The sequence below is a fragment of the Miniopterus schreibersii genome (genome assembly GCF_964146895.1).
Source record: "Miniopterus schreibersii genome assembly, chromosome: 16".
Lineage (NCBI taxonomy): Eukaryota > Metazoa > Chordata > Mammalia > Chiroptera > Miniopteridae > Miniopterus > Miniopterus schreibersii.
In genome coordinates, this window is record NC_138116.1 from 8,249,436 (window position 1) to 8,263,033 (window position 13,598).

The 13,598-nt window shown below is 53.8% G+C and overlaps 1 protein-coding gene across 1 annotated transcript in view; it reads left to right on the forward strand.

Moving 5' to 3' along the window:
• Positions 1-13,598, forward strand: part of PRKCA (protein kinase C alpha) — a 248,090-nt gene that overhangs the window by 233,678 nt on the left and 814 nt on the right. The window contains exons 15-16 of the mRNA XM_081162411.1: positions 2,459-2,566; positions 4,208-4,348. Coding sequence (XP_081018537.1) covers positions 2,459-2,566; positions 4,208-4,348 — 249 coding nt within the window. The remainder of the gene's footprint in view (positions 1-2,458; positions 2,567-4,207; positions 4,349-13,598) is intronic.

The window sequence follows — 13,598 nt, forward strand, 5'->3', positions numbered from 1 at the left end:
CCTGTGTTGCCCACGCCTCCCCTCTCCCGCTAAAGGAACCTCAGAGACCGGGCAGAGGGAACAGATACTGTTATTGAAAAGTAAGACTAATTTTACAGTTGCTGATGGGGTTGTGGTCTGAAATTGTCCTCATTAATCGAGAGCTGAAGATGAGCCAAAGAAATAGTTTATTGCAATTTCCTTCTCATTTGCTTTATTTATTAGCAGCAGCCAGGGGGGCAGTTGAGCACAAACAGCCCGAGTCTGTCTTCGGTTCCTGGGTTGCTTGACAAATACGATTACTTCTGGGCATAAATAGTATTTACCCAGCGCTCTAATGAGCAGACGCGGCTCGAAGCGTTCGCGGGTGTTCATCACACAGCGACCAGCCCTCTCCTCGTCTGTCCCTGTCTGCCAGGGCGATTAATGCTTTGTCCTGGTGAATCAGAAATGGGTTCTTCCGCCCAGGACATCAGCCTGAGGTGTCCCCGAGTCCTCTCCCACCCCCCTACCCCTGGTCATCAGTGACAAATGAACGTGGCAGGGGCCCAGCAACCACTTACTAGTGAGCGATTGTGGAATCACTTTGGAAAGAGGGATCCATCGTTCCTCATTTGTCTGTTTAAAATTCACAGATTACATACTGCCAAGGAAGGCACCCCCAAGCCAAGACATTAGCTCAGCTTGAAGTATTGAGTCCAGATTTGTAGAAATTTAAAAAATAATCATGGGAATGGGGGGAAGAGGGGTGAGAAGCGACCCAAAACAGTCATGCTGCTAAGTACCTGGGCAACCCGTTACCCCCTGTTGTCCTCAGGCTCCATAGCTGGCATGTCTGGAGAGGAAAATGAATAATTATAACTTCCCAGCGTTGACTCACCTTTACCGCCAAGGCCTGAGAGCAGTTACCTGTAGGAATGCTCCAGGCGAGATCTGGAGAGACTTAAGGAAAACCATGCAAACATTCATGTCCTTTGGCTGCATAATCCCACACCTGGAAAATTAGGAAGTAATTCAGAGAAAGCAAAAGCGATACGTTGCAGAGATGCTTGGTGTAGCATGTGTTAGTGCTGGAAGCGGTTTTAAACGTGCTGTGGACAAATGAGTCGGTCTACAGCGGCGTTCGTTTGGCCAAGATAGGGTTCTTCATAGACTTGGCATCTTCCCTCTGGTGGGTGAGGCCCCCGGGTGCTGACCTCGCTCCCAGCTCCTACTCAGGGCTGGGGATGGGGTGCAGGAGGAAGGCTGGGGCCAGATGAACAGGTTCGGGTGGGTTGTGAGTGGCGGTGAAGGGAGCGCTCGGCTTAGTTCTACTGCTCTCTCCTACTCGGGGGAAATGTTTGATGAGAAGGGATAGCTATCCTGCTGATGACCTCGCGGTTGTCTTTGGTCCATGGCATAGTTTAAATTTAAACCAGACTCTGTCATTATCCGAGTCCTAACCACGTTAGCCAAAGTGACTGTACATCTTCCTATAATGAGAAGGAAAATACAAGATGAAACATAGGATTCTCTGGAAGAGAGCTAACCCCTAGTCTGCCTTTTGCATGCTAAGCTCAAGGTTGGCTAAGTTAAGCAGTTTTCCCTAAGCCCCCTCACGCTGTGGGTTGTCCAGAGTGACAGGTGATTGGCTAATCTCAGGATTGAAGGCGTGCTGGAGGGCATCCTGAGCTCGCCCGTTCCTCCTGAGCACCCTAGCAGCCCCCCAAAGGCTTAATCACAATACCAGTACCACTAAGCACCCTTCAGAGGACCCTTACTGGGTGCAAGACACATTATCAGGCCCCAGGAAACCCCATTTTACAGATTGGAAAACTGTGTCTTAAAGAGGCAGGTCACTTGCCTCTGGACAGCCAGCTAGGAGGTGGTGGAGCTGGAATTCTGGTTTACATCTGCCTGACTTTAAAGCTGTGACCTCCCGCCCTGCCACCCGGTCACCCCGCCTCCCGCTCTCCACGTGGGGATGGAAACCTGGTAGAAAAGGGCAGGAAGGTGTCCGGTGGAAGCTAAGCTCCGGTCACCGCGGGTGGCAGCTCTGTGTTGGGTCAGAAGGGCCCTGGTGTGAACTCCAAACCTAAGGAAGGCTCTTTGCCCATGTTGTCCTGTCCCCTTCACCGTGTTCAGGACGCAGAGGCATTAGCACCCTCTATCCCACCCCCACCTTCTGAACACACAGCCGTCTGTAGCCTCACGTGCTCATAATTAGATTTTAACGCATTGTTCCAAGATTAATGGATTCATTATCATTTATTTGAAAACCACTCAAAGCATTGTTCAGAAACATTCTTCTTCAAGATCCTGTTGGGTTGCCCAGGGCGGGATCATTAAAGGAGCAGAGGAAACCCTGGGAAACGCACAAGCCTGCAGCCCTAATGGAAAAGCCCCCTCGCAGCCGGCGCCTCCCGGTGTGGAGCTGCGCCTCGGCGAGTGCACGGCGGCCCCCTGACGCCTCACCGGTGACCTTTCTCTCCCCGAGCAGCCTCCGTTTGATGGCGAAGATGAAGACGAGCTGTTTCAGTCTATAATGGAGCACAACGTTTCCTACCCAAAATCCTTGTCCAAGGAGGCCGTTTCCATCTGCAAGGGGGTAAGTGGACTTGGATTCCCACGGTCACAGGCCTACGGGGTCCGCAGGGGAGTCTGCCCCACACTCTGCGAGAGGACTCAGAGGCCCCAAGCCCACGGCCGCCCAGGGCCGGAGCCTGGCAACCTGCGGGGCGTGGGGGCAGGAGCGCAGGCCTGGAAAACAGATTGACACCCCGCACGCACGTCGGGGACCTGGCCCGGTCAGCCCTCGTTTCCCATCCACCCTGTGAAGTCGTGGTGGGGGTTACGGGAGTGGCCGCAGACCCTTAGAAAATCTCGGCTCTCCGCCAATGCTTCACTCGGTTATTAGTTTTTTGTTCATTTAGCTGTTTCTGAGACATATAGAAATGGGCCCAGTCATCTTGTACAGATGAGTGAATTGTCGCAAAGTGAACACACCCATGTAGCTGTACGTTCCCAGCACCCCGGAGCCCCCTCCTCTCCCGCCCCACAGTCACTCCCCGCTCATCACTGCGTAGATTTATTGTGCCTGTTTTGAACTTTGCACACGGGGCGTCTTGCAGTGGACGCTCCCTGGGCCTGGCTTTTCCCCCCGTCGTTGTGGTGAGATTTCTCCACGTTGCTGCATGGGGTCGTCCGTCCTGCGCACGGCCGCACAGTATTCCATGGTGTAGACGGACCGCAGTCCTTAGGCGTCTACACCGGTGAGGATTTGGGCCGTTCTCTCTCTGGTGTGGGGCTGTTACAGATAGGCGGCCGGGAACCTTCTGGGTTGTGTTTTGAGGAACGTATGGACGAATTTTCTGCTGCTTTTTTTCAACTTTATTAAGGTATAATTGACACATAAAATTGTAATATACTTAAAGTGTGCAATGTGGTGATTTGATATATGTATGTAGTTGGCCCTTTGTACCTATGGGTTCCTCGTCTGTGGATTCAACCAACCACGGATGGAAAATATTCCCCAAAAAAGTGACACTGCGGCTGCTACTCTGTAGTTAGGCCTGCGATGGGTGCATCTGTACTGAGCATGCAGACGTTTTTCTTGTCGTTATTTCCCAAACAATACAGTGTAACGGCCCTTTACGCAGCACTTACAGTGTGTTAGGTATTATAAGTGATCTAGAGATGATTTAACCCTTTGCGGTCGTATTAAATTTGGACATGGGTGTCGTACGGGTCGGAATTAATTTCCATTGAAAGAGCAGTGATACGTAACATGCAAGATTATGAAGGATAAACAAGAGAAATTATGAACTGATACATGAATGAATAGAGTTAAGACTCGTACGGCTCCTTGCTGTGGTGGCTGAGAGCAGACATACGACCGGAACGGTAAAAAAGCCTTGGTGGCTGAGAGTAGACAAACGACCGCAAAGGGTTAAAGAATACGGGAGGATGTGCGTAGGCTCTTTGCAAATACTGCGCCACTTTATGCATAAGGGGCTTGAGCGTCTGTGGATTTCGGTGCCCGGGAGGGATCCTGGGTCTAATCCCCCGCTATACTGAGGGAGGGCCAATCCCACAGCCACGTAACTTACCCATCACCTCATGTAGTTACTTTTTTTCCTTGTTTGGAGGGAGAACACTGAAGTTCTACTCTCTTGGCAAATTTCAATTATATGTTATTTTCAACTATAGTCACCAGGTCATGCATTAGATCCCTTCTCCTGCTTTCTAGCTGATGACCAAACACCCAGGCAAGCGGCTGGGCTGCGGGCCCGAGGGAGAGCGGGACGTGCGAGAACACGCCTTCTTCCGGAGAATCGACTGGGAGAAACTGGAGAACAGGGAGATCCAGCCGCCCTTCAAGCCCAAAGTGGTGAGTCGGGGTGCAGCCCGTTTCCTGAGCCCTGTCTCCCCAAATCCTGCAGGCGTCTCGCCCACCGTTTTTTCTGGAGAGTGGAAGCCAGTGACCCCTGGATTCTGGAGGGTGGAAAAAATGGCCAGGTACCTGCCCTGCCCTCCATCCTGTGGTCTGAGCAGCTTACTGACTTCGAGAGTGAGGACCGACCAGGCAGCAAGGGGGAGCCCGTTCCCACCCTACACTCCAGTAGGGAGACTTCTGGGTGCCCCCCAAAACTATTAGAGAGCCAGGGCCGGTGTGCTTGGTTTTGGATGTCCGAACTTGCGTTCCTTGCTCTGAGCCCTTGGCCGGACTTCTCAGCGGTCTCCAGCTTTCCGGTGCTTGCCCTGCACCTGAAGCGTAACTCACTGGCAGGCGCCGGGGGCAGTTCTCACATTGGCCCCTGCCCCTGCTACAGGATGTGTGTGTGACCCACCGTTTCTGGTATTGCCACTTTTATTCAGACTCTTCCTATAGGACCCCACCTTCTTCATTTATTTAACAAATACTATGCACCAGGCCCTGTTCTGAGGGCTCTACAGATTAGTCCATTTCACCCTCACAACCACCCCGTCGGTGGGTACTGCCGTTCCCAGTAACACTGAGGCTCAGAGAGGCCGAGTAACTTGCCTGAGCACACATGGCCGGTAGGTGGTGGAACCAGGGCTCAGGCTCCAGTGTTCTCGCTCCTAGGTCTGTGCCCTGCCCACCGCACCTTCGCTCCACCTCGGTGACCGCCATACGCCAGCTCTGACTGGGCTGCAGGCCGTGCTTGCCTTTCTTAATGTTTGTCTCTTGAGATAAACCGAGCGTCTTTAAGACGTCAGCCGCCTCATCACACCACCTGCCATGCTGCAGTGCCTCCAGGGAGGCTGCGTCTCCCTGCATCCCGGGCCTGAAGGCAGGCGGTCCATGCCCTCCGGCTCGGCCAGCGTCTCGGCCAGTGTTGGGCCGTGATCGTGGGGCCTCGGCAGAGGGGACCCCCCAGGTGACTGAGTCCCTGACTAGGGGGCACACAGCTCTATTCTTAGAGCAGCAGCTTCCTCATTGAACATGCGTATGTGTCCCCTACTCCAAGAATAAAACCGCGGGTGGTCAGCCCGTGGAGTTTATTTTTCAGAGGCCTTTTTAGCACGAACTGAAGAAAAACTAAAATTAATCGGGTCGGTTGACTGTCTCCTGAATCATCATTTCAAGTAGAAACGTTATGCATCTGCCTCCCACCTTCTCTTTAGCCGGCCCTGGGTACTGATCTTGGGGGTTCTCATAGCACCCCAAAGCTCCAGTTTACAGAACCTGGTTTTAAAGGGGGGGGGTGAAGACAGTGATAAGTGGCGCTGCGGACGGTCTCAGCGGAACATTGTTAGGGATTCTCCTTTGTCCCTTTCGTATTTGGCCTCCTTAAATGGCATATGAAAGGTGCACCGTAGCCTCTTACACACAGCTTAGTTTCTTTACAGGAGCAATGTAGAGACTCACAGGCTGCCCCTGCCTTAAGTGTCCAGCAAAATCCATTTCCCAGAAAGAGCCGAGATGCAGCCCTAGACTCACATGTAGTTGGGAAGCAAGAGCGTGACTGGGCTCCGGCAGCCGGGAGTGTAAGCTGCTCCCTGTGGGCCCTGTGTCCCCAAAAGGCCACCATGTGCAATTGTGAAGACGAAGGTGATTTTCTAGAAGACGGGGTGATCACTGTGTGCTGGTTTGTTTTATAAAACAAAAGCAGAAACAAAAACAGCTGTGTTCCGCTCTCCTGGAGACAAGGCAGGCACAGAACTCTCTCTCCTTCTTTATGGAGGAAAGCAGAAAGCAGGCTGTTTCCAGTTTCCCTTCAAGAAAACACAGGTGGAGGCGCCTCTGCTCCACAGACAGGAGGACCGTCGGCTCAGCATTTGGCTGATGCTCCGAACAAAAAACCGGAGTCATCAAAAAGAGGCCCATTCAGAAGATCCCACGGAGGAAGATACCTGTTTTATTTTTAGGTTGAGAAAAGAGGTCACCCGAGAAAAGGTGAATATTTACTTTCTGAAGGAGAAACAACAGGGTCCCTGCTGCTTCCTGAGCATTGGGTAACCGAGGAGGTGACGTACCAGCCTGTGTCACCTAGAACCCACCAAAGGAGAGGAAGCTCTTTCTTTCCTCTTTGCCTGAAAAATTAGAGGCCCGAATTCTTCTTACCCTCGGAGGTGCACCCACGTGGGCCCAAGATTCTGACCTGGAGTTGCTTTGAATTTTTAGACCTTTATCCTGATTTATTATTCATGTGAATTAAATGCCCAAGAACAGCCTTCACATTTCCACCCATCCTGCCCGTGATAAATAACAGTTTATACAAATACTGGAAGTGGAAACTTAATTGATTTTTCATGTTTGAATCCAATCCGTTGGCACCAAGCTGCGGAATGGCTAGTTCACGGGCAAGACCGAAGCATTCGCTGTACTTAAATGGTTGCGGGAGAGAGAAATTAATCTCTCCAGCTAACACCGAGAAACATATCCCAGAGTTGATAAATGAGCAGAGCGCTTTGGAAATAGGCCTGTCATTCACGGCTAGCCTTTCTTGGGAAATTGCTGTCATTTTATCAAAAAGAGACAGAAAAAAAAATCGTAACTTTCATCGAGACACTGTCAGCCCTGCAGCAGGAGCCAAAGAACCAACCACGTCAAGAGCAAGAGTAGGTGCCACCGTGATGATGACGCGCCGGGCACCCCGAAGTCTTTTATTTCACAGTGTCATCGGCCTGTTTAGAGAGTTTCATGACGGTTTAATTAGCAAAGTGGTGTAGGGCCCCTTTTTGTTTTATTCATTTATTTTGAAGTAATTTCTAGTTCTCTGGCTTGCAGAAGAGCTGCAAGAATAGTTTGAAAAGTTGCTGTGGTCGCTACACCCAGATGCCCTAAATGTTAACGCTTTACCACATTTGCTGGGTCATACTCTCTTTACACACACACACACACACACACACCTAAAACGAAGGACATCTCACGGTGCCGTGTTCCTTTCACCGCTGCCCTGAGAAGCTGCGTGCAGAGCAGCGGCCGTCCAGGGAGAGGAGGGCCCTGGGGGGGCTGCCGGAGCGCGACCGTGCCCGAGGCAGCCTTGAGCTGAGTCTCATCAGGTCTCCTGGGCAGCGGGCAGGTTCATTCTCTTGGCCTCTCCGTGGAACCAGACGCCGTGATGCTAATTAAAAGTGAGGTTCTCCAGACTCGGGGCTTCGCAGGCACCGTCGGAACACTCACCGGCCTCTGCAGACCAGAGTCTCTGCCGCATCCCGACGTACTGAGGGCTCATTTACGCCTTTCGACCAGCCTACGACAGCAGCTTCTCCTTGGCTCATTGGAGGCGAGAAGTCTTCCTCCTCTTCCATAATTACTCTCCCAGACATGCTTCTGCTTGAAAGAGAAATGGAAAGAAATGCGGCGTTTGCGGTCATCATCAACATAAGTAAGCAGCTCCGTTGCGACCTCCAGGAGCTCCCGTGGTGAGTGGCAGGGTAACAGCGGACCCTGTGAGCCTCAAGTCGTGGGAACTGACATGTTCCCATTGTCCGAAAGACCGGTCTCTGGTCACAATGGCCATTACAACAGCCTTCCATGGAAAAGGAGCCTGAATCACCTGAAGCTGGCCGTTAGGATGAAGGACCGCATGGGGGCACGTTATTTTCCACAGAACACAGCCCAGGGTAAGCCGGAACCTTTGTCCTCGTACACACGTGGCTCTCACGCCCACGAAAATCCATTCATTTCCTGGGTGGCTTATCGCCTGTGCCTGTCAACAAACCCATCAGTAAAACCGCTCCCTCCCCCCAGAACCGGCCCTTTCTGAGCGAGGCTCTAAGGCGACAGGTGAGATGAATGCTCTTTCATTTTGTCTGAGAAACCAAAGCCTGGCTGGTCTCATCACAGGTGATGTCGGCAGGAGGTGAAGGAGTCCCAGCCCCCCTTTCTAACGTTATTATTAAAACACTAGCTCCAAGTGGTGAGACAGGCAGTTACGCCATAGGAAGGGACATAAAATGAAAAGACACTGTCCCTGGCAACTAGTCCCCTCGTTCACTGCGTTTTCCGTAACCTTCCGGAAAGTCGAGTGTGCGGGTGAATGTGCACACACGTGAGGTTGTACCACGCGCCCCGTTTCGCACCTCACGCCTCTCACGAGACAGTGTCCCTCGGAGGTGTTTCCACGTCAGCCCCCGCGGGGATGTGGCGTCCTTGACACGGGCCGTCCCGAGTCCCGGGGCCAGGCACGGACTGTTTTCCAAACACTGTCCCCTGTCCCTTCTTGTCCTCCAGACGTTCTGTACCAAAACGCACTGGCTGCAGTGGGCATCCAGGCCTTCGGTGAGCACCTTTCCGGAACCTCGGGTGGCGACATGAGCGCGCTAACCTCATTTTTAACCCTCAGCGCGTGCACCCGCTTGCGTTGGCCGTGCACGGAAGACCCTTCCCCGAGCATGCTGACCTCTCAGAAAGGGCAGGCCCTCGGCTGCTGCCCCGGGCCGATCCCTCCCTGGGGTCCCGTAGTGTGGACGTGACCGGGAAGCCCAAAGCAGAATGCCTCCGCCCGTCTCTGCCGCTGGGCATTTAATTAAATGCAGCCGGCGCACGCCCAGACGCTGGCCGTTTTCTTACTAACACGCTGCACTAGGACCTTGGCACAGGGCTACAGGACAGGAAACACGGGCCCCGGTCACCCTACGGCGGAGCGCAGCCTGCTGCCTCCAGTAGGTGCCGGAGACGCTCCCACCCGGATAAGCTTCCGTCGCCTTCCCGCCGCTCGCGCCTGTCCTCTTGGCTGGTTGCGCGCTCTTCCTGCTCTCCTGGGGTTTGCGTGGATTTGCTCGGTAGTGGCGGTGCTTTCGTGCTGCTCACACTCCCCCTAATTCCCGTGCCAGTGCCCGTGGGGTGACACTCTACACGACTGGGGGGGACACCGAGGTAAAGGACAGGATTGAGACCAACACAGGCGTGGTTCGTTCTCGGTGGCCTCTCCCAGGTAAGAATCAGCCGGGAAGCCGACCTGGGCCGAGCCCCAGCCTCCCCACGGCCAGTGCCACAGAAGGCAGCGGGCGGCGAGTGGACCGTGTGCCACACGGGCGGCCTGTAGAGCTGAAGACGGTGCCCCAGCCAAGGAGTTTTGCCCACAAGTAGCGAATGCTGCCTTTAGCTTCCGTGTGTTGCCCAGTGGCCTAGAGCTCCGAGGCCACGGACAACCCAGCCCTGCCTGTTGTCACAGACCGTGGCGGAGGCTGCCCTTCCGGCGGCCACGCTAAGAACCCTCCCGCTCCATCCCTGAGGAATGTTGGGAGATGTCTGCCGTCCGGCTGGCTTTATTTTTCACTCACGTTTTCATCACTCATTGACTTGGTCATTCACACATTCACAGGCACCACTGGGTGCCCCCTGACCCCTTCTGTCTCTGTGCCTCTTTCTCCCTCTCAGAGCCAAGGGGGCCCGGGCCCGTTGCCCACAGCTGACGGATAGGAGTAGGGTTGGCTCCCAGGCGGTAGGAAGACTCCTTTCTACCTTAACAATACAGGTAGCGTATTGAAGCCATTGTTTGTCGTTTCCCCAAGGATCCAAAGGGCCCTGAGTCTCACCATCCTTTGCAATAGGTAGTGGTGGATATGAGAATCGCTGGAGTTCCCTGCACCTAGAACTAGAAAAATAGTTAGTTCAAGATCTTCTCCAGTATGACTTAAAGGAAACCATCTGTTTCTACGCCCCATTTCGCTAAGAGTTGTGGAGGGCTGATTTTTCAGGCACTAAGAGGCCCTCCATGGTGGAAAGATTAGTGCTGCTCCTCACAGTACAGCCCCTTTGGTAAAAATAGCTGTGCTCCCCCCCCCCCATCTCTGCCCCTTGTGGAGGAAAAGTGACATCTTTCTGGTATGATTTCCCTGAGAATAACAGTTCTTCTGTGTCCTGGATCTCTTCTGATCCTCAGATTCCACCTCCAGCTCTTCAGGGCTTTCTCCTGTGGCTTTCTCCCGTGGCTTACTGGATACAGCCAGAGAGACTCAGTTCTTAATCTTTTCCCTCAGCCCATCCTGCCTCAGGTGTCCCCACCTGAGTGAACAGGTTTCAAAGGCTTCCATTTGCCAACATCCGATTTCTCTCTCTCTGCCTCTCTCTCTCTCCCTCTTTCTGGGATCAGGGAAATCCCAACAAGATTTAGCACTAGAAGGAAGAGATTTGTGGTGGCGAGCAGTCTTGAGACCAACGGTGACGCTCCCATTGCGAGTGACTGCAGAGCAGAGCTCGGGTTGGTCCGGTCTCTCCCGGGCCCCCTAGCGCTGTGGTCAGCGGCCGCCCTGGCGTGAGGATTTACGAAGTGGGGTTTTCTGCCCCATGGGTTACAGCAGTTGGCCTTCCAAGCTGTGGCCGCCCTCAGGAGTGACCCTCCTCTGGACGACAGCTTTAGAACGTGATGTCCTGGACCATCTGTCTCCGTCCCCAGGCTTCTCAGTGTTGACATTTATATGGGCCACTTTTTGGATCTTGGGAACCCTTCTTTTAGTTGGTTTTCTACTTTTCTGTGGCAGTTAAGCCACAGCTTTGGAACTTCCCACTGGAAGAAGATTCACCAGCATCACGATGGTTCTCGCAGGAAGGGTCAGACCTGTGTGATCTTTTCACGCAAATCGAGAGCTAGGCAGAGAGGCCTCCAGCCTGGAGAGGGACATGGACGTAGGCTCGCCGCCCTCTCTCTTTTAGAGATGTCACCAGCTTTCCCGTTTTTCCGGAAGTTCCATCTTGTTCATCTGTGCATGGTTAGTGAACAGCAAAAGAGATGCAAATGATTGCTCTTTAAGGAGGCACCTAACCAGCCTCTGGGAGCAGCCACAGTAGAGTCACTGGAATGTGTGTTGGTTAACGGCGTTCCCCCCGAAGCCAGCGCCACCGCGGCTAGAACGCTTGCTGGCAGCGCTTGCGCCTCGGGCTCCTGCAGCTTCTCCATTCTTTGCCTGCATCTGGCCATTCTTGCCCAGTTTCTTTGTCTGACCCTAGGACCGGCTCAGCCTCACATTGCCATCTCGGCATATCCCAGGTTTCTCAACACCAGCTCTGTTGACACATTGGACCAACAGTCCGGGGGCGGAGGATGTTCCTGTGCCCTGCAGGATATTTAAGTTCATCCCTGACCTCTGCTCATTAAATGACAGTCATGACACCCCCTCCCAAGTCATGGCAACCAAAAACGAATTCAGACATTGCCCAGTGTCCCCCAAAAAGGGGGTGGGGTGCAAAATCGTCCCTGTTTGAGAACCTCTGGTATGTCCAAAGGAGGGCTGTTTCCTTAGCTGTCCTCGCAACAGCAGTGTCTGAATGGGGTGCCCCGTGCAAGGTGGGTCCTGGTGGGTGGGTGAGTGGGCGGTCAGTTGAACTGATGAATTGAATTGAGCACAGACTCCTGATTGGTTCCTGGAAGAAACATGGGCCCTTCTTGAAGAGCCTTTGAATGAATGGCTCAGACTGGCCTGTGCATGCGGGAGGGTGCCGACTGCTGACTCTGCTTCTGCTGGTCTTTGTCTCGAAGGCACTTTGTGCTCTTCCCAGGAAAAGCACCATGGAAACGGGGAGCGTGGAGGAAAACCTCTACCAGCCTGCGGGCGGGAGGCAGGGCCCATGTGGTAGCAGGACTGATAGTGAGCCTCGCCTCCGCGAGGGGCTGGAAGGGCCCCAAACAAACCCCCCCACCATGTCTCCCACCCACCTCCCTCCGTCTCCCCACCAACACGCCCCTCATTCCCACCCACCAGTCACTGGTCTGAGCTCTCCTCCAGTTAAGAGCATGCAGTCGCTTAAGAAAATGAAAACAACCCCAGAAAGGAAAGCTATCCATTAGGAAGACCTTACTCTGAATTTATGACATGCTTTCCACCTCAGTAGTTACCTGGGAGCAGGTTTTGTTAATGATAAGAAGGTGGGGAAAACACCATGAAACTAGATTCTCAACGAAACCTTCCAGGAGATAGGGAGGAGATGCGGGGAAGGAAATAAGAAAGCAGGGCCCACGAGACTGGATTCGTTTTACAAAAATAATAGCCCCGTGTGCCGAGCCCTCAGCACAAGCCAGCTTGTGTGTGAAACACTACATTTAACCTCCCTAGCAGTCCAGGGAGGGAGTTTCAACTATTCTCCCATTTTACAGATGAGGGAATGAGACAGACCCCAGTCCACAGTGTACCTAACAGAGCCACAGTTACCAGAGCCATCCTCTGTTAGAGACCCAGGAGTGCCTGCTTAGTTTAAAACTTCTGCTAATTCAGAGTTCACTTGCATTGCCCTGTGGCACCAGCCACAGAGTGTGGGGTACCATGATTTATGCCACCGGCGCACCTCCCCACACTCCCCGTCTCAGAGTCACCCCGGGATCCTGGGAGCTTCGACATGCCACAAACCTTCTGGGTGGCTGGGAAAGTGGAGACACCCCTTTGCCCCATTGGGGGCCAGGCTGCCAGCAGTGGCCCACAGCTGCTGTGTTTCTCAGAGCCTGTAACAGGGCAGCTCTGCCTGCAGCCCCATCTGCACTGAGCACCATGGTTGGTGTCCCGGGAAGAGAGGAGCAGGCTTGGCTCTGCCTCCTTTGGGCACCAGTGCAGACCCCCCAGCCTGAGACCACCTTGCACAAGGACTACCATTGAGCCGTGAGCTGGTTGACCAGATGCTGATGTCCAGCTGGGCCCCGGGGTGAACGTCCCAACCTTGCCCTCCCACCCGCCCCAGTGTTGGTTAGAGATGAATTCAGGGGTCGAGCTTTTCAGAACATCCCTGTTGGACGACACGAATCGCACAGCTCTTACTTTATTACAAATACGGCTGCAAAGAACGAGATGTGGGACAGTAACCCCAACCTCTGGGTCCAGGCGCAGCTTCCTGCATCCCCACCTGGCATCCTGGCCTTTCACATGGACCCGAGACTGATGGCCCCGCGCGTGGCACCCGTGCTCAAGCCCTGCTCACCCTGTGAGGTGGACATAAAAGACGCTGGTCCCTTGCGGTCACCTTACTGTCCACCGAGGGTTTCACAGGGGGTGGGCGTGTGTGAAGATGTACAACCGAGTGAGTCTCTGGTATTGTTGGCTCTGCCTGGCTTTCCATCCAGCGGCCCGCAAGTCCTCCGAAATTCTTCCCGCCTAACCAGCCCGACTCCCCGAGCTGCGCTCCTCCCGGGGGGGGGGGGGGGGGCGCTCTGGAGAGCGTGGCCCGTGTCCTGTGACGCTCA